Genomic DNA, 27,187 nt, shown 5'->3' on the forward strand with positions numbered 1-27,187 from the left:
ATCTAGAAGAAGTAGAATTGGGAGAGGGAGAGAAGTTATTTGCTGATGGATCATCTCGAGTAATAGCAGGAAAAAGAAAGTCAGGGTATGCAATTGTAGATGGGGAAAGCCTAAAAGTAAAGGAATCTGGGCCTCTCAGCCCTAGTTGGTCAGCGCAGGCCTGCGAGTTGTACGCAATATTTAGGGCATTGGAACTTTTAAAGGGCAAAAAGGGAACGGTATATACTGATTCGAAATATGCATATGAGTAGTACACACGTTTGGAAAAATTTGGGAGGAACGGGGACTTATTAATTCCCAAGGAAAGGGTTTAATCCATGAGGAGCTAATTGTTAAAATCCTACGGGCACTTAGGGGGCCCGAGAGGATTGCGGTAGTACATGTTAGGGGACATCAAAGGGGAACATCTCCTGAAATTCAGGGGAATAACCTGGCTGACCAAGAGGCCAAGACAGCAGCATTGCTGACTATAACGGTCACCCCACTGGCAAACGAAAAATCGTCAAAAATCCTAAACCCACAATTTAGTAAACCAGAAATGTACAAATTAAAGGAGATGGGAGTAATAGAAAAAGGGGGTAATTGGGAATTACCTGATGGGAGGCAAGTATTACCAAAAGCATTAACATGGAAAATAATGAAGAGCATGCACTTAAAGACCCATTGGGGTGTTCAAGCATTAGTTGATCAGTTTGCAATTAAATATATGTGTATTGGAGTTTATAATGTGGCTAAGGGAATTGTACAGGGATGTTTGACGTGTCAGAAAATTAATAAGCAACGTCTTAGAGAACAAGTACCAGGAGGACGGGAGTTAGCACACCGACCATTTGCTAAGATACAGATTGACTTTACTGATCTCCCCAAAGTGGGACGGTACAAACACCTACTGGTATTAGTGGACCACCTCACCCATTATGTAGAAGCATTCCCTACTGCTAGGGCCACTGCCAATACAGTAGTGAAAGTACTTTTAGAACATATTATACCCCGATATGGGAATATTGAAACTATTGACTCAGATCGAGGCCCCCATTTTGTTTCCAAGGTGGTAAGAGAAGCTCTGGCCCCCTTTGGAATTAAATGGGAATTCCATACCCCCTGGCATCCCCAAAGCTCTGGTAAGGTAGAACGGATGAATGGTGAAATTAAGAAACAGTTGACTAAATTAATGATAGAAACCAAAATGTCATGGGTAAAGTGTTTACCAATTGCTTTGTTAAACATTCGAACTCAGCCCCGGACAGATACAGGAATTTCCCCATTTGAAATGTTGTATGGCATGCCTTATGATATGGAATGTCCAGCCGACTACCCCACTTTAGATGAAGAGAATATTAACCCATATATAATTCAGCTAATGAAAAGAAGGGAAAAATTGTGGAAGAAAGGGATGGTAGTACAGAGACCACCCCTAGATATATCCATACATTCGGTAAAGCCAGGTGATATGGTATTGATCAGAGCCTGGAAAGAATCCTCTCTCATTCCTAGGTGGGAGGGGCCCTTTCTTGTTTTACTTACCACAGAAACTGCTATCCGGACTGCAGAACGAGGATGGACGCATGCCTCGCGAATTAAAGGACCTTTACCCAGAGATCAGTGGGAAATAGCAAAGACTTCAGAGGACTTGAAACTAGTGATAAGGAAGAAAAGGAGCTGCACGAGTGAATGAATCCTTTTGGAAGAACGGTAAAACCTAATTTATATCAGTAGTTCCAGGTATCACCTGGAGATGATCTACAGGTGGTGAATTTTGTTCCTTGGTGTATAAAACAGATACCTCATCAAACCGGCGGAGCTGGTATATACAAACTAGCAGGAACCCCTCGGTACTTACCTTTTTGTTGTGAAGTAGAGACTAAAATCCCTACGACATCGGAGTATCTTGACGGGATTTCGTGTTTAAAGCATCATAACCACAACCATTGGAGTTGGGTGTTTCGTAACTGTGTAAAGTGCGGTGAGAAATGGTATTGTAGTCCCAGTAGGAGACATTATTATTGTATGGAATGTCGAGAGCATCAATTCCCCAATAGGAACCAGTTGGACAAAATAGACATCGGGAAATTACTTTGTGGGAGGGAATTATTAGTGCCTGAAACCTGGGAAGTATATGAGAAAGATTGGTCCAGAACTATAAAACAGTGTGCTATTAGATTTACGTGGAAACAAACTAAACGTGCCACTAAGACGGCTTCTGCTCTTAAATAAAAAATTGTACAGGGAATGCTGGTGGACACACTGTAAGAACAGCCACCCATCTAGGGACGGCTGTGCACAGTGTACCCAAAGGAGAAGGGGACCAAAATACAGCCTCCTCAAAGGGTGGGGGAGTAACTGCGGGAAGTCCCTAACAAACCCAGAGCTCCTATAACCCTGAATCCTACGAGTGTCTTGTCATTTCCCAGGCAATATAAAATATCCTGCACGAGTTCCCGAGGAGGAACTAAGCCCCGTAAGGGCTTTGTAAGTGGAAAACACGCCCCTGAGAAGTACTACTGCTGCCGAGAAGATGAAAAACCTCGCTGCTCCAGGCACCGGAGTAGGCGGAGTAGGCAGAGGCGTACGGAAAAGGGAGCGTGAGTACACCGTGAGATCATTGGCAGGTAATAGCGGGGAACAGACACTTCGAGGGGAAGGATGGACTCTGGGAGTCCGGCTGGGCATATTCTGGCAGAGAGAAAATCAAGAATTGATGTTGACACCTGTTGGTACTCCTCGGGGAACCCCACCAGCAATCCGTGTCTGGATGATATTATTATGGTATCTACCTATGGTATGTGGGAACATCCACCATCAACCCTTCAAATGGTCTTTAATACAACCAGATCGATCAAAGGTATTGCAAACTGTTACTACCCCTGGATCTCCGTCCTTTAATGTGACAATATGCAGTATGCTAGGGCATGTGTCTCCCTATTCCTGTGGTAAAGAGAAGTTAGGGATTAAACCAGCCATTTATATGTGCCCCCTTTCGAACCCAGGCCGTTCATATTGCAATTACCCTGGGCACTATTATTGTGCATATTGGGGTTGTGAGACTATAGCTACTGGATGGAGAGTTGGGAATCCTGATTTATTTTTAGATGTAAAATGGAGTCCACAAGGATGTAAACTTCCCTCTTATGCTCATGACGGGGAACCATTAGGAGGAAAATACAAATCGAATTGTACCAGCTTGAATATGACTATCAGACAGCCTGAGAATTCAGGATGGTTGCATGGGAAGATGTGGGGAATAAGAATATGGGAACCAGGGACGGATCGAGGAGGGTTCATCCAAATAAGAAAAGAAAATCCCTTCCCACATACTTCAGATGTCGGACCAAATCTGGTCCTGGTAGAGGAAGGTGGAAGTAACAGTATTGTACATACTGTTACAATCTCTCCTAACATCAACGTCACTGAAAATAGCATCCCGGGCGTATCAGTAAAAATCAAACCCTCGACTCTTGCACCCGAAGTCAGCGTCAGCCCATTGTGGAATATGCTTCAAGCCAGTTATCAGGTACTGAATACCACCTACCCTAATATAACTGAACATTGTTGGTTATGTTACGACATTCAGCCACCCTTTTATGAAGCTATTGGGGTGGACAGTAGATTTAAGAAAGCCAACGGAACAAATCCAGCTCAGTGCTTGTGGAATAAGGAATCTGAACGTAAGCAAGGGATAACAATGTCCCAAGTATCGGGAAAAGGAAAGTGTATAGGAAATGTCCCAAAAGACAAACGACACCTATGTAACACAACTCGCAAATCAGGAGAAATAACAGCTGAATGGTTAATTCCTGCAGATAATACTAAGTGGATTTGTTCCCAAACTGGGGTTACACCTTGTATATCCCTAAAGGTCTTTAATTGGACAACTGAATATTGTATACAAGTAGCTGTGATACCTAGGCTTATTTACCATCCCGAAGATTTTGTTTATGACTATCAAACTACTCAGGCCCATCATATACAAAAGCGTGAGCCCTTTACAGCCCTCACGGTGGCAACACTCCTGGCAGTCGGAGCTGCTGGAGCTGGTACAGGAATAACCTCCCTCGTACAACAAAATAAAAAATTTCAATCTTTAAGGGTAGCAGTCGATGAAGATTTAGCCAGGATAGAAAAGGCCATGACAGCCCTGGAACAGTCTGTTAGGTCTTTATCAGAAGTAGTATTACAAAACAGACGGGGCTTAGACCTAACGTTCATGCAACAGGGGGGGGTTATGTGCAGCCCTACGGGAGGAGTGTTGTGTATATGTTGACCATACTGGGGTAGTTAGAGATACCATGGCCAAGCTACGAGAGGGGTTAGAAAAACAAAAAAAAGACCGGGAATCACAACAGAGCTGGTATGAGTCTATGTTTAACTATTCACCCTGGTTAACCACCCTATTGTCGACTATTGCAGGACCTCTTATTGTATTAATCTTATTTTTGACTTTTGGGCCATGCATTTTCAATAGGTTAATCGCTATTGTTAAAGGATGCTTAGAAACTGCACACTTAATGCTGCTACGGAAGCAATACGAACAAATCGGGGACGGAGGAATTACTCCTATCCTCGGGTGGGCAAAAGAAGCATTGGATCGATTTAATGAACAAAATCAGGATAAAATAGAAAAGGGGGGATTGTAATGAACTGGTTAACTTTGTTCATGAAATCGCATGTGGGGGTAGAGACATTCCTCGCTTATCTAAAACCACAGTATCCAGTTAAGTACCCATGATTAATGAAAGACGTTCCACCTTGTCGTGGTTTAACCCCAGCCAGCAACTAAACACCACGCAGCCGCTCACTCAATCCCCCCCACCCAGTGGGATGGGGGAGAAAATCGGGAAAAGAAGCAAAACCCGTGGGTTGAGATAAGAACGGTTTAATAGAACAGAGAAAGAAGAAACTAATAATGATAATGATAACACTAATAAAATGACAACAGCAATAATGAAAGGATTGGAATGTACAAATGATGCGCAGTGCAATTGCTCACCACCTGCCGACCGACACCCCGCCAGTCCCCGAGCGGCGAATCCCTGCCACCACTTCCCCGTTCCTATACTGGATGGGACGTCACATGGTATGGAATACCCCGTTGGCCAGTTTGGGTCAGCTGCCCTGGCTGTGTCCTGTGCCAACTTCTTGTGCCCCTCCAGCTTTCTCACTGGCTGGGCATGAGAAGCTGAAAAATCCTTGACATTAGTCTAAACACTACTGAGCAACAACTGAAAACATCAGTGTTATCAACATTCTTCGCATACTGAACTCAAAACATAGCACCGTACCAGCTACTAGGAAGACAGTTAACTCTATCCCAGCTGAAACCAGGACACACCTAACAAACAAATAATGGCGCAAACGCACACACAATGCAGAAGATACCAGCCGTCACGTAGACAGAAACTAGAAACTGTATAAATAAAGGGACTCTTCCCCATTTTCGGTGCGAGCCTTTGGTGGAACACTGTCTCCCCGGCCGCCCAGCGCTGTTTTGCTCTCTTATCGCTTGCTAATAAATTCGATCTTGTCATTTAATACAAATTGGCTCCTCCAATTTGTCACGAGCGTCTATAACAGCAGAGGCCTGTCCTGTCCCATTCTCATGCCCCAGCTCTGCCAGCTGGAGTTCTGGGGAGAACACGGGGTGGACTTTGGTTAAAATGACGGCTGTCCCAGGGAGCCCCTGGTTCCAGGGTCATGCCCACCCCAGCAAGGTTGCAGCCTGGCAGTCCTCCCTGCATGAGCCTAGCAGAGGCCCCAGGTCATGGGGATTACACAGATGGGGTACATGCAAGCTCATTTTTCCTTTGTCCCCTGCCCCTCTCACTTCTCTGACCCACCTGGGGCTCCTGAGGCTACAGCAGGGGCGGGTACTGTTCCAGATCACCCCCAAACACCCGCCTGAAGGTCCAGCCTGACCTCCATTTGATGCCCTCTGCTGCTTCCCCTCTTCCCAGGGACTAGGCCAGGGCTCCTGCCCATCCTCCAGCACCTGATCATGCTGCCAGCAGACCCCTGCCCAAAGCCATCTCCTGGATGGGATTCACCACACACACACACAGACAGTGCAAGGCCCTGATTTTTTGGCAATCTTCACCTTCTCTCAGATTCACAGCATGCATGGGCTCTGGAGGCTCCTGCCGGGAGGGCTGTCCCTGTGCTCCTGCAGAGACCCCCAAGTCCCCATCCATGGGACAGCCACGTCTCTTAGCCCCAGGAGCCATGGCAACAGCCAGTTCCCTGCCAGCCACAGATTTCTTGGGGTCTGGCTTGCCCTGAAGGGGTGGGAGGGCAAGTCCAGGCCTCTCCAAGCTGCCTGAAGTGGGGCTGGCCCTACAGAGCTGGTGCCCAGCAAGTCTCAGCCTCTCCCAGGGCTTTTAACACAGCCCCGGCATGGGAGCTGCACCCCAGCCAAGAGGTGGGTCACCCTCTCCTTCCACAGCCCAAAGTGTCCCCGTCCCTGGTCACCCTCACAGCCCCTACAGCCCTGTCGCAACCCGGACAGCCCCACACTGCTGAGCACAGCCTCCCTGCTGCCAGGGGCCTCATCCAGCACCAAGAGGAGGGGGGAAGAACAACACAGCACCTCCGATCCTCTGCACAAGCCTCCTCTGCACTCCCAGCGACAATAAATACTAATAAATACAAATTCTTCCACACGTTCTGCTCTCAACCCTGGGACTGGTGTGGGCAGCCTTGCCCAGAGCCCCCAGCCCAATTCTTCACTCCCCCCCAGCTCCAGCCACATCTCTGAGCTGGGAACAGTGCTGGCAGAAGGCTTGGGCATGTCCTTGGAGCACTGGGGCTGCTCCCCAGCCCCTGTCCCTCTTGGTGAAGCCCCCTCGGTGATCTCAGCCCTGCCACAGGGCACGGGCATGGGCATGGCATCTGTGCTGCTCAGGAGGACGGGGGCACACAAGGAGGGTGATACTTCAAGGTGGTGCTTGCTTGCTGGCCCTTTACTCATCTCTCCCCCAGGTGCTGGGCTGGAGGCTCCCTGGTGGCCCTGAGGGATGGAGAAGGTCAGGCTCGGGGCGAGTAGCAGGGGTTCCTCGGTATCTCCGTAAAGGATTTCAGTTCATAGGAGATCCCCGAGTCGACCTCGATTGACTTGCGGGAGAAAAGCAGCCGGATGTCGTTGTGAAGGTAGATCTTCCCCGACTTGGAGCTGTGAAACCTGAGTGGAGACAAGGGCAGGGCAGAGGGACCTCAGGCTCCCAGGCAAGGGCAGGACAGCCTCGGTGGGGGGCATGACCCCCTTGCCTACTTTGGCCCCTGGTCAAGGTGGCCATGCTCTGGTTGCCTTCAGAGGGACAGAGACTGCTGCCCTCAGGCAGGGCAGCAGCTCCAACCTCCCCAAAAAAGCAGCCAGTCCCTGCTCCTCCCCAGGGTGAGGGGGTCAGGCTGCTATCCTCCCACTCTGGCAGGAAGGCCTGCAGGTTTGGGGGAGGCAGGGACACATGGGAGAGGAGCCCAGGGGTGACCCTGGGGCAGGCACTCATCCCTCCAGGCATGCCCTACCTTAGGTGCATCAAGTAGCAGAGGACCCCGCGGGGTGGGCCAGTGCCCGGTGGGTTGCTGGGGGCCACAGTGGCCTTTTCCTCCTCCCCCATGGGCACCAGGAAGATGCGGTGGCGTAGGAAGGTCATGTGGTTGGCTGGCATGTCCTGGAAGTCGTACGTCACCAAGAACATCTTCACCACAGTCTTGTTGGGGTTAAATAAGGTCTGGGGGTAGAGGGGTAGGGGGTGAGACTGGGAAGGGCACAGGAATGGATCCATAGGGCAGGGCTGGGGCATCTGGGGGCAGCGCCAGTGGGCCCAAGGGCCCAGAAAGCCCCACACTAGCCCCAGAGGGCTTAGCTTGAGGCCCACAGGTCAGTCCTTTCCATGCACCTCCACTCCCATGCTCCCATCCCATCCCCATTGCACATACACGCTCTCCTGCCAAGACTCATCCCTCCCCACCAACCTCTTCCTTCCCTGCATCTCCCATCACTTTGTTTCCCTGCCAGCACCCCAGGGACCCTGTGCTCCCCTCCACTGTGCTTTCTCAGCAGCCACGTACCCCCTCTGCACAGAGCTTTCTGGCTGCTGCCCCTGCCAAACAATGTAATGGAATGTGTCCACCTTGGGGAGCAACCAGAGCCCACCTGGCCCCCTCCCCATGGTGCTGCCAGAGGCCAGGGGATGACTCACCACTTGGATGGTTCCAGCTTTGGGGACACTGTAACCCTTCTTTCCCAAGGCCTCCAAGTCAATCACTCCCTGGGGCAAAAGAAAGCACGTGAGAGAGGGAGAAAGCCCATGGAGAGCTCAGCTGGGACCCAGCACAGGGCCACAATCCCCTCTCACCAGGAACACCTAGCACAAGGCGGCAAGATGACGCCCAGCTCAGTCCCTTCAGACAGAAGGATGAACAAGCAGCAACACAGAGGTGACAGTGAAGCAGCAGCCATGAGATGGCTGGGCAGCAGCCTGCCTGTTTATACACCTGCAAGGGTTCCTGCTTCTTTCCCTCTTTGCTTTGTGGGTTAAATATTGCTCCCAGCACAGCTAGCGGTCTCTTCAGGTAGGTGGTTGCTTGAGACACACTCTCTGGATAGGGGCAGCCCCTGAGGATGTGCAGTGCCTGGGTACAGCCCCCACTCACCTCCCCCATGGGCCCAGACCTCCCTCATCTGCGTACCAGGAAAGGCGAGGGCGCGCTATGTTCGGAGATGTCGAAGTAGGTGACATCAACGGGCAGGGTGGCGTGCTGGGGGCAGTAGGAGCCACTGGCACCGATCTCTGCCGTGAACCCCTCGATCCTCCCCGACGGCGCAAAGCGCCCTTTCAGGACGGACTCCTGAGAGAGGAGGGAAGCGTTAGGGACCTTCAAACACCAGTCCTGCCCCTCGCCTCTAAGCTGCAGGTGAGATCATCCCCATCTCCACCGCAACCACGTCTGCTTGCCCTCGTGTGTCTCCTGGCTCTCTGGAGACAACCTGTGAGTGGCCCTGGCTGCTTGCTCCAAGACAGGCCCATCCTGAATTGGTGGACTGAAACCAGCCATCTAACACAGAGAAGCAGCAAGAGTGCCTCGGCTCAGCTGCTCAGCTCCACGGCGGCCATCTCAGCAGGGTCTGGGGTCCTAGCGTGTCAGATCTGCTGGCCAAGCCGTTCCACTGGCGGATGGTGGCTGCACAAACAGCCACTGCATGTCAGGCCCTTGGGGACAATCAGCCCAGCCCCACACTGGGGCTCCCATCAGGCTCAGCCTCTCACGCCCATCGCCAGCCCAGCCCGGAGCCCGCAGGACCCACCTCCCTCCCTGGCAGGTGGGTTCCATTACCTCAAAGTTGCCCAGCAGAACATGGCTGATGGTGGTGGTGGCCCAGGGTGCTGTGGAGGACCTGGTACCCCTCCGGAGGCTGCTCCAGAGATGTTGCCTTTGAGAGAGGAGAGAAGATCAGTGTCAAACCAGAGAGGACACAGCCCTGGGCTGCCTGTGTCCCTGAGGGTGCGGATCCCTCTCCAGGTCCACCCATCCCTTTCTTTGGCAGAGGTTAAACCCACTTTCCCACCCCTCAGGGGCAGAAGAAACCTCCCTCTGCCCCACAGCCTGGGGTCTTGTGGAGGAGAGATGCCTGGGGCAGGGAAGGGAAGAGGATTCGTCCCAACCCGACCCTCCCATGGGGCTGCAGGGTGATGGGGTGGCCGGGCACCCTGGGCCCCCATGGCTGGCCCTCGGGGCTGCTGAGACACTCACGATTTGAGGTGCAGCCTGCTCTTCAGCCTCCTCCCAACTGCAGTGCAATACGCAGAGCTCTGGAGGGGGCACAAAATTGAGAACCGTGTTAGGGCAGCAACCGGGGACTGTACACCCCCAGGAGGTGTGTATTGGATTTCTGTGGCAAGGTTTTGGTAGCGGGGGGGGTTACAGGGGTGGCTTCAGTGAGAAGCTGCTGGAAGCTTCCCCTGTGTCCAACAGAGCCAATACCAGCCGGCTCTAAGACGGACCCGCTGCCGGCCAAGGCTGAGCCAATCAGTGATAGTGGTAGCGCCTCTGTGATAACATTTTTAAGAATGGAAAAAAGGTGCAGCAGGCAAAGAAACGGCAGTTGGAGAGAGGAGTGAGAACATATGAGAGAAACAACCCTGCAGACACCAAGGTCAGTGAAGAAGGAGGGGGAGGAGATGCTCCAGGCGCCGGAGCAGAGATTCCCCTGCAGCCCGTGGTGAAGACCATGGTGAGGCAGGCTGTCCCCTGCAGCCCATGGAGGTCCACGGTGGAGCAGATATCCACCTGCAGCCTGTGGAGGACCCCACGCCAGAGCAGGTGTGTGCCCGAAGGAGGCTGTGACCCCGTGGGAACACCGCGCTGGAGCAGGCTCCTGGCAGGACCTGCGGATCTGTGGAGAGAGGAGCCCACGGAGCAGGTTTTCTGGCAGGACTTGTGACCCCGTGGGGGACCCACGCTGGAGCAGTCAGTGCCTGAAGGACTGCACGCCGTGGAAAGGACCCATGCTGGAGCAGTTTGTGAAGAACTGCAGCCCATGGGAAGGACCCATGTTGGAGAAGTTCATGGAGGACTGTCTCCCGTGGGAGGGACCCCACGCTGGAGCAGGGGAAGAGTGTGATGAGTCCTCCCCCTGAGGAGGATGAAGCGGCAGAAATAACATGTGATGAACTGACTGTAAACCCCATTCCCCGTCCCCCTGCGCCACTGGGGGGGGGAAGGTAGAGAATCCAGGAGTGAAGTTGTGCCCGGGAAGAAGGGAGGGGTGGAGGGAAGGTGTTCTGAGATTTGGTTTTATTTCTGATTACCCTACTCTGGTTGATTTGTAATAAATTGAGTTAATTTTCCCCAAGTTGAGTCTGTTTTGCCTGTGACGGTAATTGGTGAGTGATCTCTCCTGTCTTTATCTTGACCCACAAGCTCTTTGTTATATTTTCTCTCCCCTGTCCAGCTGAGGAGGGGGAGTGATAGAACGGCTTTGGTGGGCACCTGGCGTCCAGCCAGGGTTAACCCACCACAAGGTGCCATTGCCCCTTGCCCTGCCCCACAGCCCCATGATGGTCCCAGCAGATTGGACAGGCTGTCAGTGGCCTCTGCGGGGGCATCCAGCAGGGCAGCGTGAGGGCTGGGGACATGGAGCTGCCAAAACCGAGACCTGGCTGCAAGGGCAGGTCTTTACCCTCCCAAAGTGGCTCTGCTGGGGAAGGGGGTGTTGGTACCCAGCCTGAGGGTGCAGTGCATAGCTCCCACCCTGCAAAGCAGGTCTCAGGGCCAGCCCCAGTGAGCAAGACACCCCCAGACAGAGCCATGCACCAACACCCCCTTGCACCTCCCAGGGAAGAAAAGTCCCATCCCCAGGCGATTCATGCTAAGTCCTTGGTAATGCCGCCGGGCAGAGGGGCATGCTGTCTGCCCCCGCCCACAGCCAGACTCCTACAGCTGTAGGGTGGGGGGTTAAAGCCAGGGCCACACTGCAGCTTCCTTTTAAAGATGACCCCTTTTCAGGGGGGACACTTTCCCTTCTGGAAGCCACACAAAAGGATGATGGAGCTGGCTGGCATGACCGGGCAGGAAAACCAAAGGAAGCTGCTGGAGGGCTTCACTCTGCAAGGGCAGTGCTGGGGACAGTCACCAAAAAAGGCACATGGGCAGGGATTGAGCTGTGCCCCATGGACAGTGCACCCTGGCTCCAAGCAGCAAGAAGCCAGGGTAACTCTACTGTCTGTCCCTGAGGGTCCCTGCACCATGGGATGCCCCAGGGAAGGAGAGGAGCGTGCCAGCTCTGGCGTGAGCCTGCTGCAGCCTCAGCTGGCAGGACACAGTGAAGGCAGGGAGCTGGTCAGGAGGGGCTGGTAAGTAGGGAGGAATTGCAGGCAGCTCCTGAGCTGCCAGGGTGGTTGCAAACCTCCAGAGTCTGCCCCATTTCTGAGAGCTTGTGGCACCCTGGGGACATGCCACGGGCACCCCAGAACTGCAGAAAAGCCAGTGGCATCTCTGCACACAGCACTGGGGCTCCCACTCCCTGGCTAGAGCATGTCCAGTCCTGCTCCCTGCCACCAAAACCCTTGTCCAGCATGCAGAGTGCCCTGATGGATATCACGGCCAGGGACCCAAGCCATTCCACCCCTCTGCCTTCTTCTCCCACAGGCAGGCAGAGGACAGCCGCTCTTCCCAAGCCTGCCGGTAAGTCTGGCTTAACATGAAGCTGTCAGACACTGACTGTGGCCCCATGCCACGTGTCCAACTCTTGCTGTCACGGAGAGGTCATGTCCCGTTCAAATGAGGCTCTCCAGGCCAGAGAGCTGGTTGCAAGCAGCAGATCCAGTGACTACAAGGTGTCAAGAGCCAGTGACAACCTACAGACATTGTGTCCCAGTGCTGGCTGTCAACCGCTGCCCTGCTCACACCAGTGCTGTGTCACTCGGACAGAACAGGGTGCTGTGCCACGATGGACCATGTGCCCACGAGGACCATGTTTTGCCCACGAGGACCATGTTTTGCCCACAAGGACAGCCCTGAGCTCTGGGTGTCCCCGGGTCATTCCCTGCCTCCCCCCTTGAGCAACGCTCACCTTGGCTGTGGGAAGCAGGTGATTCCAGAAAGGTGCCCCCTTAGCATCGGTGCTGCGGCAGGCTGTGGGCACTGGATGGCATGGCAGGGCCCTCTTCTTCCTCACTGGTGGGGACAGGGTCTCGTCCTCAGAGCAGGAGTCAGCCACAACCTTGCCAGCAGGCATCAGCTTCCTTTTGGCTGGGCAGCTGCTGCCACCGAGCCAGCTGCTCCCCCATGGCTTCTTCTCCAGGGAGCTCAGGTTGCTGGGCTCGGGGCTGAGCGCTATCTGTGGAGCTGGGGGCTCCTTGCACCCGTTGGCCACCACTGGCCATTCCTCTTCTCCACTAGCCCTGCTGCTGTGAGCCAGACTGCTCCCTGGCTTCTCTCTCTTCCCACCAGAGTCCAACTGGGGAGTTTGTGCAATATTGTGCAAATCAAGGTAAAGTAGGTTGTAGCCACTTGCCTGTTCCCTGTTATCCCTGTAGTCTGTGGGCTGATCCCCCAGTGGGACAGGGCAACTGTCTCTTGTGTGCAAAGTACTGCAAGCAATGTGCCAGGAGGAGGAGACATCCTGCGACTTGTCCTCTCTGCTGGCCTTGGGGCTGTGGCTAGGGCTGCCCTCACACCGATGCTCCACCACCCGCAGGCCGCTGTGGGAGAAGTGCTGGGCAGAGCCGCACAGGGATAGTTCTTCCACCAGCAGACTGTCCTCAAAGGTATTGTCATCATCCAGGGTAGCCTGCCCAGGCCCCCTGTCACACTTGCTGTCCACCCCCCTGCCACCCCAGTGAGTTTGTTTGGGATCTCGCCCCCCCTCCGGAGTTCGCTGCTCGGGGTAACCCCTCTTGATGGCTGGCTGCCTGCCTGCCTGCTGCTCCGTGCTCTCAGAGGAGCTGGAGAGATGGGAGAAGATGGACACCTGGTAAACCTTGATCTCTGTCTCGTTGTAGCCCATGAGGATGCCGTGGTGAGTGCAGCGCTGCGAGGAAGGCTCCAAGGGCGCCTCTCCACTGGGCTGGGACAGGCTAGGGTCCGTGCTGTGCTCCAGGGGCAGGGATGTCTCTGCGTGGATGTGCCGCATGGAGCCTTACTTGTCTGGACTTCGAGTGGAGCCGGAGTCAGAACAGCCCATGCAGCAGCAGAAGAGGGACCGTAAAGTGCCACAGGTCACAGTGCGAGAACAGGGGGTGGGAGCTGGACCCCCCCCTCGCTCAGGACGTCCGGGTGAGCCCTCCACTATGGGGTGCACTGCAGTGCAGCATCTGGAAAGAGAGAGCAGGAGGATGGAGATCAGCCCAGGATCCCCATCCTCATCCAGCCTTTTGGCCGCAAAGGACCTGCCAGGACCCGGGCAGCTCCCCGTGTTGTCCCAAAACAGGGTTCTTCACCCGGTGTGCAAAGAGCCGATAACACACAGAGCCGAGATATTTGTTTATCCACAAAGCTAGCACCCATCTCTGCGCAGACATGAAATAAACAAATATCTCGGCTCTGTGTGTTATCGGCTCTTTGCACACCGGGTGAAGAACCCCGTTTTGGGACAACATTTTGGCGACCCAGATGGGACAGCCATAAGGCCTTGCCCTGATTGTCTTGCCGTCCCCAACAGCAGACCAGACTGGACAGAGCTCCAGTGCGCACCGACCTATTGATCAGGGACTCCTCCAGTTTCTCTCCGAAGTCGGGGCATCAAGCGACTCAAAGGTGCAACGCCGAACAGAGATATTTGTACAAGGGTGAAAGGGGGGTGAATTCCTGGACTGGTGAGTATTAAATTTAATTTAATTACTTCCGCAGAAGGTTATAAAGTCGCACGTAGATACTCGGCAAAGGTTGCCTTAATGGACCAGTGGGGTCAGAGCCGAGTGCGCACAAGAGGAATTACTGACCAGGGGGGTCAGAGCTGGCAAATAATTAATAATCTGGATATTTGGTGAAAATGGGATCAGGCCAATCCACGATTCCTCCCTGTAGCCCTTTGGGGTGTATTTTGAAAAACTGGAATAAGTTTGGGGGAGATCCAATGACTAAAAGATAAAATGAAAAGATATTGTAATCAATGGTGGCCAAATTATAAATTGGAGTGAACGATGGCCAGAAAATGGGTCTTTGCAATTTAATACTATACTGCAGTTAATATTGTTTTGTCGTCGACTTGGAAAATGGGATGAAGTATCTTATGTTGATGCCTTTATGACTTTGTATAGAAAACTTGATATTCAGAAAAAATGTAAGCTAACAACTGACCTAGTGATGTATGCAGCTTCTGAGAAAAAGGGGAGCGGTTGTTGCATAAGCTGTGATAATGGAAAGAGCTGTGATAATGGAAAAATTGCAGGGGGAAAAGAGCAGGAGGATGTACAATTGTTAGTCCCGACAGCCCCACCTCCATACAAAAACAAGTGTCAAACATTCGCCAATCGATTCTAATTCACAATCTGGCAATGAGAATTTCAGCCCCATTTCCAGTCAGGCTAGAGGGCACACCCAACCAGCTGTTCAGGCTCCCTTGAGACAGGCAGTGGGGCCAGAAGGACTGCCGGTTTTTGTACATGTTCTGTTCACTACCTCTGACCTGTTAAATTGGAAACAATCTGTTGGATCTATAGGGGAAACCCTGAGGGAGTATACCAACTATTAGAAACTATAATGTTAACACATAATCCCAATTGGGGAGATATACAGGCTCTGCTAAATACATTCTTTATGGCAGAGGAAAAGATAGAGGAAGAGGTAGAGGAAGAGGAGGATGCGGTGGAGTAATGCAGGGAAGAGGCCCACAAAACCAACCCCCTTTTAGACTAAATCAATGTGTGGTCTGTTAACAGAAAGGGCACTGGAAGAATGAATGCCCAAACCAAAAGGGGCCAGAGGAACAAGATCATGCAGGAAATGCTAATCTTATTATGTTAGAAGATTCAGACAATGAATGAAGAGGACTGGAGGAAAACATTAAAGTCTCCCCAGCTGATCCCCTGGTTCCAGTTAAGCTGGGGAACGAGACCATAGATTTTAATTGACAGTGGGGCCACTCATTCAGTAGTCACCAGTTGTAAAGGACCTCTAAGTAAAGTAACTATACCTATTGTTGGGGCAACGGGAAAAAGAACATTAAGGCCATTTTTACAACCAATGGAATGCACAATTGGGTAAACTAAATTAATTCATGAGTTTCTATATATGCCAGAATGCCCCCTACCTCTGCTGGGATGAGATTTGCTATGCAAACTAAATGCGCAAGTAACCTTTTCTGAGAATGCTGTACAGCTCCATATCCTGCTGGAAACAGCCTGGAGAGCCCAGATCTGCTTGCTGACAAATGAAACATCAGAAGAATCCGAAGATAATATTCTGAATGCTGTACTAAATGCGGTAATTGCCCTGGTATGGGCTTCTAAGAAACCAGGTAAAGCAAAAAACGTAAGTCCGATTAAGATAGAATTAAGAGGGGGCAAAATCGGTGAGGGTGCACCAATATCCTATTAGACTGGAAGCTCGCAGAGGCCTTGAACCCCTGATAAATATCTTTATGCAATATGGACTGCTCAGGGAATGTCAATCTGAATATAATACACCGATCTTGCCAGTGAGGAAGCCTCGCTCCCAGGAATACCAACTGGTGCAGGATTTGCGGGCTATAAATCAGATAACCAAAGACGTACATCCTTCAGTGTCTAACCCTTATACCCTGTTAACGTCTGTACCCTAGAACAATGCCTATTTTACAGTGCTAGACTTAAAAGATGCTGCCTTCTGCATTCCAGTGGATGAACAAAGTCAAATACTCTTTGAATTTGAATGAGAAAATCTGACTACTGGAAGGAAAGGACAACTGTGTTGGACTGTTCTTCCTGTTCTTCCCCATGGATTTAAAAATAGTCCCACTTTGTTTGGTGAAGTATTGGCTAAAGAATTAGAACAATGGCGAACTAATAATGATGGTGTTACTCTTTTACAGCATGTGGACGATATCTTAATTGGAGCTAATACTGAACAAGTTCATACAGAAGCTATGGTAAGCCTGCTAAACTTTCTGGGAATGGCTGGATTCTGCTGGATATGAATCCCCAATTTTGGACTTATAGCCAAACCCTTATATGCGGCCACAAAGGGTCTGGGAGAGTTTTTAGAATGGACTCCAGAGTGTCAGAGTAATTTTGATGAAATTAAAAGAAAATTTATGGAAGCCCCAGCCTTGGGCCTCCCTGATCTGACAAAACCCTTTCAGTTATATGTACATGAGGGACAGCAAGTGGCCTCTGGCGTAATGACTCAGACACTTGGAAGCTGGAAAAGGCCAGTAACCTATTTTTCGAAACAATTGGATGAAGTGAGTAAAGGATGGCCGGCTTGTCTCTGAGCTGTAGCTGCCACTTCTCTGTTAATCCAGGAAGCCTGGAAGCTCACCTTGGGACAATCAGTAACAGTACTAGTCCCACATGCAGTGGTGGCTATTCTAAACCAAAAAGGACACCATTGGATTTCTCCAAACCGACTGGCCAAATACCAAGCCGTGATAATAGATCAAGAAGATGTCACTCTAAGTGTAGCATCAACTCTAAACCCTGCCACCTCATTGCCAATGGCAGCACAAGAACCTTTACAACATGACTGTTTGACAACTACTGAACAGGTCTATGCCAGTGGGCCAGATCTGAGAGATGAGCCATTGAAAAATGCGAATTTGGAACTATTTACAGATGGCAGCAGCTTTATACGGAATGGAGAAAGAAAAGCTGGATATGCAGTAGTTACCTTATGGGAAGAAATAGAGGCCAAACCCTTAACCCCAAATACCTCGGCACAGAAAGCCAAAATAGTTGCTCTTACAAGGGCACTTTAAATTGGAAAAGATCAAAGAGTCAATATATATACAGACTCCAGGTATGCCTTTGGAGTTGTCCACGCTCATGGAGCTATTTGGAAGGAACACGGACTATTGAATTCCCAGGAAAGCAGTATAAAATATGGACAAGAGATTTTAAATTTACTGCAGGCTGTACTAGAACCAAAGGAGGTGGCAGTAATCCACTGCAGAGCCCATCAAAAGGGACAAGGGGAAATAACTCAAGGTAACAGGTTGGCTGACCAGGCTGCAAAAGAGTTGCTTTATATGAACCAATAATAGGAGCCCTCATATCCAACAGGAAACCTGATATGAAACCTCCACAATATTCAGAAAAAGAAAATCAGTTGGCAGAAAAGTTAAAGTGCACAAAAAGTGAAGAAGGATGGTGGGTAACTCCAAATCAACAAGTATTAACCACATCTAAAATGATGGAGGCCCTCCTTAAAAAGTTGCATGAAGAAACACATGGGATCAGATACTATGATGAGCAGTATCAAGAGATATGCTGTAGGGCCATGCAGATGAATGCAGATATAATAGTAAAGAAATGTCAAGCTTGCTGTGCGAACAACCCTAAAATTCAGAGGAAACCTCCAATGGGTGAAGTAAGAAGGGGAATAACCCCCAGGGAATACTGGCAAATAGATTTCTCTGAATTACCAAAATGCGGACAATATAAGTATCTACTTGCTTTAGTGGATACATTTTCTGGGTGGCCTGAGGCTTTCCCTTGTTGCAACAATAGAGTTAGGGAAGTAATTAAAATTTTATTGAAAGAAATAATCCCCAGGTTCGGAGTTCCTGAGGGTATATCCTCGGACAAAGGACCTCACTTTATTTCAGAGATAGTCCAAGGGGTATCTAAATTCCTCCGGACAAAGTGGGACCTGCATACCCCTTGAAGACCACAATCTAGTGGGAAGGTAGAAAGAATGAATCAGACCCTTAAAAGACAAATTTCTAAATTATGCCGAGAAACCCAGCTTAAATGGGTAGATATCCTACCAATTGCCCTGATGAGAATTAGGATTACTCCACGAGTGAGGGAAGGGATAAGCCCCTTTGAAATATTATATGGAAAACCATATCCTGTCAATGAGGTGGGTAGCCAGAGTGATCAGATACACATTAAAGGTGAAGGAATTTTGAAAGATTATTTGTTATCTGTCTTGCGGGTATTATCCTCTTTACACAGGTATCTCAACAGAGGGCTCTGCTTTCTTTGGACTCTCCGGTACATAACTTCAGGCCCAGAGATCTGCTTTACATCCAGACCTGGAAGGATGAAACACTAAAAGAAAAGCGGAAGGGACCTTACCTCGTGCTCTTGACCACATACACTGCAGTAAAAGTAGAAGGGCACTATACGAGAGTGAAGGGAGCTCCCCCAGAGGAACAGTGGACATCTGTACCAACCACTAAAGCTAAGACTTTCTAAAAACTCTACGGGCTAATGAACTATCTATAGTTATAATATTGATTCATAGTAACACTGATCTTTTCAAACCAAATCGCAATGACAATAAGATGTATAAGAACGCTTTGTAATTTTATAGTCGTAGATAATATCACTGTTGGGACAAATAATCACTCAAATACTTGTGTTTGTAACTTTACTAACATTATAGGGTGTGATTTATCTATTGCCTACTCCCATTGGGATAAATCTTGCGCTGGTAAAAAAACTTTTACCACATAATGATCTGCACCGGTTGCTGGAACATGCCCAAGACAATGGACAAAGGACTTCAATCACCGTTCACCATGACACAGAAGAGATACATCCTGTTTTGGACCAGGTGAATAAAGATGGAGAGCATAGATGGTGGGAAGCCCTCCTCGGATGGTCACCCACGGCAACAGGCATTCTTAATCTCATGCTACATCCCGTTGTGATCTTATTATCACTAACATGTTTAAGTTTACTGCTTATAATCATATTGTACTTTAAGGTTTGGCTCATGATGAAGCAAATAGCTCTAATGCAATCACCCAGGGCATGCATGCTCATGACAGAGGGAGATAAATTCCTCAAACCTGAAAGCCTCCCTATAAAGGATAGAGAAAAATTCCAACAAGACATATGGCAATGGGAAGGAACCAATGAGCAGTTTTGGAAAATCCTGAAGCCTCCCAAGGATGGAGATTTTAGAATGAAAAGATCTAAGTGAGACTTATTTGAAATATGAATTATTTATCTAAGTCCCAAAGGGGGGATTTGTTGGAGATTATGCAAGAAACAAAACAAAGGATGCTACTTAACCCCTGTAAGGAGTTAACGAGGCATGACCCTGAGAGAAGGGAGCACCCAGATAAGCACAAGGGAAACTCTACTACTGATAAAGTCAAACTTTGAGTGAACTATCCTAATTAACATAGTAAAAACCCCGCCCTCGGGTAGGGAAAGCCCCCTACCAACAGCAGCTCCTTCCTCACGGCGCATGCGCAATAAAAGAGGAGGACGCTGTGACTTTAAGTGGAGACGAGGCTCGTGAGAACCAATAGGAGCAAGGGTGAGCGAAACTGTAAAAGTACTGATCGCTGTCGCGCGGGGTGTATAAATGTTCTCCGTGTGTTCACCGAGGGGTGCTAGTTGTGTGGAGTTACCACCTGGTACCCATCTCTGTGCAAACATGAAATAAACAAATATCTCGGCTCTGTGTGTTATCGGCTCTTCGCACGCTGGGTGAAGAACCCCGTTTTGGGACAATACCTGTACAGCCCTGTGGGATACTTGGAAAGTAATGGGCACACAGTGAACAATCCAGACTCGATAGAATTGATCAATTTGTGAGCCAAGGATGTTTTGTAGGCAGCAGGCTTCAAGGACGCTTTGCTTGTGTATACATATTTAGCTAACGGTAGTAAGAGCATTCCAGATGCCTTTAGAAGGCCTTGAATAGAATAAACAAGAAGACAAAAAAAGAAAGATGCCAATTAGAAGAACACAGGTGCGCATTCCACGATAAAGGGAACTTGGCAAAGAACCTCAATTCCACAGCTTATCTTGACCAATTAGCCTGAGACAAGTTTTGCATGTTTTAGTTAATACAACCAATTATGCCTTATGTTTATGCGCGTGTACAGTGTTGTTATAACCAATCATTAGGTGTAACTAGGTGCGTGGACAGCTCATGCTAACCAATCTCTAATTTGCTTATGCGTGAACAGTAACTAGAATGAACATATAAACCGAGCTATCTTGGCAATAAAGTGGCATCTGCTTGATCATATTGATTGTGCGCAGTGTCCGTGACTTCCGCGTCAACACAGCCCCACTCTGACAGGAGGAGGAACCAGGCTGGTGTGGCTCTCCAGGGAACCCTGTGGCATCATCTACCTGCAGGATCAGCACTTCCTTCCCGGGCTGAGCATGGAGAGGAGTCTCCAGCTGGTCTGGAGGCTACTGGGGACAAGTCCGGACAAGTGGGGAGAAAGGGGCCTGCCCTCTGCCAGGGACTTGACATGCTAGTACTGTTCTGGAGCGCAGGAGTCAGGTGGGTCAGACCAGTCCCCGGGGCTCAGACCTGTAATCACCCCTTTGGGTAACAGCAACAAGATCTCCCAGTGCACACCAAGAAGACCTGCCCTGGCAGCATGCGCTGAATGAGGCAGGGCTGTCGCCCTATGCTGCCAGCCCCATGGCAGGGACAGGAACCTGACCTAACATCACAGTTAGCTCTGCCGGCTTGGACCAGAGACCTCCACTACTTCAATTAGCAGCTGGATGGTACTAGGGGCTGCAGAGCCCACCATGGGCTCCTGTACCATCCATATATCACCCACCTGCCCTGAGGGCCTGACCTCCTTGCTGCATGGGGCCTCACTTTTGATTTTCAGCCCAGTTTCAGAGCTGTGAGAATCCTGGCCACGAGTTTTTCTGGCATGATAAATATTGAAATGGCTGCGAGAGCTGAGGAGATGCAGGAAAAGCCACTGGAAGGCTGAGGAGCTCCAGAGCCTGACAAACAGCCCATGCCTGGCAGCTCTGCCCTTTGCCTGTCCCCACAGCGATGCCTGCTCCTGCAGAGCAAAGGCTTAGGGGCAGGCATTGCGATAGGGGAAGCGGTTCTCCAAGTGGGTCAAGGCCATCTGGAGAGCGAGGATGCACGTGGTATTTTGACCCCCGCCGTGATGGGGATGGGAAGGTGGCAGGTCAGGGTGGTTGAGCCCAGGGATTTTGTTTAAAAGGAGTGATGAAAGGTATAACCATGCACCAGCACATGCTGGGGGCTGACTGGCTGGAAAGCGGCTTGGCAGAAAAGGACCTGGGGGTCCTGGTGGACACCAAGTTGACCATGAGCCAGCAATGTGCCCTTGCCACAAAAAAGGCCAACGGTATCCTGGGCTACATTAGACAAAGTATTGCCAGCAGGCTGAGGGAGGTGCTCCTTCCTCTCTACTCAGCACTGGTGAGGCCACACCTGAGAGTGTGCAGCAAAGGGCCACTAAGATAATTAAGGGATTGAAGCATCTCTCCTGTGAGGAAAGGCTGGGAGAGCTGGGACTGTTCAGCCTGGAGATCTGAAGGCTGGGGGGGGAACTTATCGATGTATATAAATACCTGAAGGGATGGTGCAAAGAAGATGAAGCCAAGCTCTTTCCAGTGGTGTCCAGTGACAGGACCAGAGGCAATGGGCACAAACTGGAACACAGGAGGTTCTGTCTGAACATCAGGAAACACTTTTCCACTGTGAGGGTGACCAAGCACTGGAACAAGTTGCCCAGAGAGGTTGTGGAGTCTCCATCCTTGGAGATATTCAAAAGCCACCTGGACATGGTCCTGGGCAATGGCTCTAGGTGGCCCTGCTTGAGCAGAGGGGTTGGACAAGATGACCTCCAGAAGTCCCTGCCAACCTCAACCCCTCTGTGATTCTGCGTAACCTGCCACACTGCAGCCTGTCCTGGCTGCCCCCCTCACTCACCCCTCTGCAGCGGAACCCCACTCCGCTCTGGATTAACTTCCCAGTCCCGCAGGAGGCGGTCATTGGCACAACTAGCTGAAGACACCTGCCAGCCAGGCACCCCCCAGAAATGGTGCAGCTGCCATGGAACGGCTCCCACCATCACGGTGTGCCTCTGAACCTCTGTACCATCCTCTCCAGCTCTTCAGTCTGCACAGCAGCTCTGAGGGGAAGGAAAGGGGGAGACGCAGGGCTGGAGTGATTCAGATGCTTACCAGAAGGGCAGGAGGGTACTGCCTGCCTGCAGGGTCACACGGGCAGAGAAGGCAGCACTGAGGCTTAGCCTCTCCCACCCTCCCAAACCCAAAGGCCACATACATCTAGGCCATCTCAGGCAGTGTTATCACCTTGATTTTCATTTAAACCACAAATACTTTAAGCTAAGCTGTGAACTCTCATACCTTGCTCATATTTTACTCCTCTTTTGCGTGCCTTCCTGTATGAAAACCTGTGCATACGAACAATTCCCTGCTGCTTTTTGGTGACCATTTCATGGCTTGCTTTCCAAGACACTACAGATCAGCAACCTCTGGGCCTCCAGCTAGCTGCTGGTCTCACGTCCACCTCCCGCCCCTTTCACCCACTGTACAGGATGCTTTCTGGCCCTGCAGACAAGGAGAAGAGCTTACAATTGCTTTCTTCCAATAAGAGATGCCCAGCAGGGAAGGCAGAAACTGGGAGCCTGACAGCAACAGCCCTAAGCCATGATGGCCCCCCACCAGCTTCCCCCAGCTCAAAGACAGCAGTCCTTTCGTGTGCACAGCACTCACCTGCTCAGAAGTGCCCTTGATGTACAAAGGAGATTTGCAGATGCAACGCAGCTCCCCTGCAGTCATAATCCACCAGCACCGTAGCTTTGATGCCTGGAAGAGGACAAGGAGAGTCAGCCTGGTCAGCAGCTCATGGTGCAACACCTTCAGAGTGAGCAGGAGCCCTTGGGCACCTCCACCCTCAGCCCATCTGTTGCAGGGGTAGCCTGTGAGCTTTGCTGGCCCAGGAACCTCCAGGTGAAGGAGGAAACGCTGCCCATCCCTGGGGACCATGCCCATCCCATCTCCCTCCCCATGCAGCCCTTGGCTGGGGGCTCGCTGCAGCGGATGTCCAGAGGAACGCTGCCATCTGTCCTGCTGGGCATCCCGACCATGAGCGCTGCTCTGAATCTGGAAACAGCAGGGCCAGGCAGATAGATGAACAATATCCCTGAAGGGATGCTCAGAGGCACCAAACACCCAAGTGCACCCCCTTTCTGGCACCCTGCAAGTTCTGCATCCTGTCATCTTGCAGGTGGAAAGCCAGCTTCAGCAGGTCACTCACTGTGCTCACCACCTGACCTTGCCTGCCCCAGGAAATGGGCTGTTCTTTCATTTCATTTCCAATAAGATTTGTAATTAACAGGCACTCATGGCCAGTCCTCGAGAACCAGCCAGCCCAAAAGCCATCGCTGGCAGTGCCGGGGAAGGGCACCACCAGCAACCAGCCAGAACAGAGATGCGACATGCCAGCTCTCAAGGAGCACTCGCAGGAGGGCAAATCAACGCCATAGCATAACAAACCTCTGGTCCAAAGCCTCAACAAAAGCTCTTTGTAAAGATTAGCTCCTCCTGGCACCCCGCATGGGGTCTACACAAAGGCAGGTAGAAAAGCAGCTGTGGGCAGACACCGAGGTGGTAACATGCTGTGCTCTGCCTGCCTGGAAGGTGGATAGCTCTTCTGCCAGGCTGCTGCTTCCCTCCTCCATCCCTGGGGGAGATTTGTACCATGACTTGCGTGGCACAGTCAACTGCTGGGAAGCAAAATCAGCAACCAGCAGCAAGAGTCAGCACGGTGCAGCAGGAGAAAGCCTTATTGTCCTAGTTTCAGCTGGGATAGAGTTAATTGTCTTCCTAGTAGCTGGTACAGTGCTATGTTTTGAGTTCAGTATGCGAAGAATGTTGATAACACTGATGTTTTCAGTTGTTGCTCAGTAGTGTTTAGACTAAAGTCAAGGATTTTTCAGCTTCTCATGCCCAGCCAGCGAGAAAGCTGGAGGGGCACAAGAAGTTGGCACAGGACACAGCCAGGGCAGCTGACCCAAAGTGGCCAACAGGGTATTCCATACCACGTGACATCCCATCTAGTATAGGAACTGGGAAGTGGGGGCGGGGAATCGCCGCTCAGGGACTAGCTGGGTGTCGGTCGGCGGGTGGCGAGCAATTGCACTGCGCATCATTTGTACATTCCAATCCTTTTATCATTACTGTTATTTTATTAGTGTTATCATTATTAGTTTCTTCTTTTCTGTTCTATTAAACCGTTCTTATCTCAACCCATGGGTTTTGATTCTTTTCCCGATTTTCTCCCCCATCCCACTGGGTGGGGGGGAGTGAGTGAGCGGCTGCGTGGTGCTTAGTTGCTGGCTGGGGTTAAACCACGACACATATCCTTACTGCACGTGTCCATGCTGGGACAAATATGCAATTTCCTTTATTTCTCCTTCCCACATCCCTCTGCAGTCACGGCCCTTCCCGAATCCTCATGCAGGCAGGCTGAGCCCTTCGCTCCCCAGCGGCAGCTGCCTTTCAGGAGAATGGGTCCATCGGGAGAGGCTGACATGCTGACACCACAAATCCATCCCAGCGGAGACCTCAACACCAGTCACCAGGTGATGCCAGCACTAGCCAGTAATGCACATGTCTAGCACAAGGGGCTGCACCTCATTTTGCCAACCCAGATACTGTCGCCCGAAGCACTGTGCTGGGAAATGCCAGGATTCCCCAGCCCACCCCAAAAGTGTCTCCAAGTACACCTTGGGACCTCCTTGTACATCCTCCTGGAGGGCTGCCCGGCAGCCTGGGATGGGGAGCAGCTGGAGCACAGCACTGCTCCTCATGCTCTTGCATGGCACTGTGGTCAGGGGAGGTTCCCTTCCCCCTTCCCCTAGCCTTTGGGGTTTCTCTTGGCTGTGTTTAGCTCTGCCTCCCAGGGCAGCTCCTCCCCACTGAGAGCCCAGCCAGCTCACAGCAGGGCTCAACCTCTTACAGCACCCAGCGGGAGTCCACCGTCCCCCTATAGAGCCAGAGAGCAACATGGGGACCAGGGACTCCTGCACCCACAGCAGGGATGGGGACACAGCACCTGGTCACCTCTAACTTCTCCTCCCCCTGAGCCGGGCACCTCTGGAGCCCTGCTTCTGGCCACCTGGATGGGACAGAGCCAGGTCCAGGTCCTCACCAGCTCAGCTGAGCAGCACAGGTATCTATCCCCTGGACACAGCACGTGGGGCTCCATGTGCCCAAGCCAAGGATTCGGCCCCTCCTAAGCCCAAGTGATCATGATTTTGTCAGTGTTTCAGCCTGTGCTGGTGTTCTAAGATAGGACTTAAAGGGCTTTGCTTGTGGGGGGAAGCCCAGCAAGAGCTCCTCCTGCTCTCTGCCCTGCTCCTGCCAAGATCCCAGGGCCCCTTGATGGTCAGAGGGCAGGAGGGGGCCTGTGGTTTTTCCAGGGTCTCCCAGCACCTGGGTCCAGAGCTATGCCAGGCACAGCTTTCCTCTCTTCTTCCAGCCCAGCAAGGCCTGAGGAAGGGCACTACACTTCAACAGCCATAATACACTCAGTGCCAAAGGACCTGCAGGGAGGGAGCATGTCCCAGGTGCTGGGGCAGAGACACTGCGTTCCCCAGGGACACCAAGCCACCAGACCCTGATGAGGGATGACACAGCCAGGCATGGGGGGGGGGTTGGGGACTTGACTTACCTGCTGGTTACATTCCTATTAGCACATCCAGGGGGGACCCAGGATTAACAGACTGTGGTCTCAGTCTGGCAGCGACAGAGCAGGATGGCGGGTGAGGAAGGGTCCCTGGCTGGGCTATGCAGCAGCTGTACCACATGCTGGGCTGCAGCCTGCAAAAGGATCTGTTGCTGTTTTAACTGTACTGTACCAGCCAGAAAGGAAGCGGGATGGGTGCAGGGGCAGCTCTGCCAGCCAGAGGGGCATCTGCCAAGGGGCAGGACAGGCAGAGCCTTTGGAAAGAGGAGCCTGGCAGGGCTGGCAGCATGGCACTGCTGCAAGGAGGAGAGCAAGAGCTGTACCCAAAGGGGCCACGCTTGCCCAGCGGGGATCTATGCAGCTTCCCAGAGCAGCACTGCCAGCCAGTCAAGGGGACACACAAATGGGGAACAAGAGACTTTGGTCTGGGCATTGCTGCCTGGGGCAGAGCACCATGCCTGGCGGCTGGCAGGGCCGAGAGGGGTCCTTGCACCATTTAGACCACAAAAAAACCCAAACTGGCTTTTGCTGCCTTCCTCCCTCCTGCTCCCTCTCCTGGGAAGTGCTAAGGAGACCTTCGCAGCCTCACTGGGGGTGAAGCAGGAACCACGCAGCCAGGAAAGAGAGGGGCCGTCATTACAATAATCATCCTCAGTACGAGCAGAGCACAAGACAAGAGAAGAAGCAACAGAAACTGCTGGAAACAGACTGCCTGGAGGATAAGTCACAGCTCCATCAGTCCTATCTGAACCCAAGGAGAAGGAAGGAAATCTAACCAGTGGAAGTGCAAACCCACAAGCAACCTGGCACAGGCTAAGAGCAGAGCTTGAGAAGTGCCTGCAGGCAGAAAGTTTCCATCACACCCCTGAAGGATGGTGGCCCCAGCAGCGATGCTGCCACCCAGAGAAGGGTTTCTCCACAGCCTGAGAGATCAGGTGTACCACCATCAGGAGAGAGACAGATGCATGAGGCTGGGGACCACTTCTGCACCATCCCTAGGAGAGGTGGCAATCCTGGAGAAAAGCCGGTTAGAGAGATGCTACAGGAGCAAACTGTGCCTGAAGGGAAAGATGACCAGTGT

The 27,187-nt window shown here is 51.4% G+C and overlaps 1 protein-coding gene across 2 annotated transcripts in view; it reads right to left on the minus strand.

Annotated features, from left to right (window-relative positions):
* Window positions 1-5,576: 5,576 nt before the first annotated feature.
* LOC128136168 (protein FAM214B-like) overlaps window positions 5,577-27,187 on the minus strand; it is a 51,364-nt gene continuing 29,753 nt past the window's right edge. Inside the window, exons 3-10 of one of the 2 annotated variants that reach the window (XM_052775346.1) lie at window positions 23,130-23,222; window positions 12,566-13,808; window positions 9,745-9,803; window positions 9,328-9,424; window positions 8,683-8,841; window positions 8,193-8,261; window positions 7,516-7,721; window positions 5,577-7,171 (exon numbers count right to left, since the gene is read on the minus strand). In XM_052775346.1, the coding sequence (XP_052631306.1) occupies window positions 7,018-7,171; window positions 7,516-7,721; window positions 8,193-8,261; window positions 8,683-8,841; window positions 9,328-9,424; window positions 9,745-9,803; window positions 12,566-13,627 (1,806 nt within the window). In that variant the 5' untranslated portion in view covers window positions 13,628-13,808; window positions 23,130-23,222 and the 3' untranslated portion in view covers window positions 5,577-7,017. The remainder of the gene's footprint in view (window positions 7,172-7,515; window positions 7,722-8,192; window positions 8,262-8,682; window positions 8,842-9,327; window positions 9,425-9,744; window positions 9,804-12,565; window positions 13,809-23,129; window positions 23,223-27,187) is intronic. The other variant, XM_052775347.1, reaches the window with a different exon arrangement.

The sequence above is a fragment of the Harpia harpyja genome, chromosome W (genome assembly GCF_026419915.1).
Source record: "Harpia harpyja isolate bHarHar1 chromosome W, bHarHar1 primary haplotype, whole genome shotgun sequence".
Classification (NCBI taxonomy): Eukaryota; Metazoa; Chordata; class Aves; order Accipitriformes; family Accipitridae; genus Harpia; species Harpia harpyja.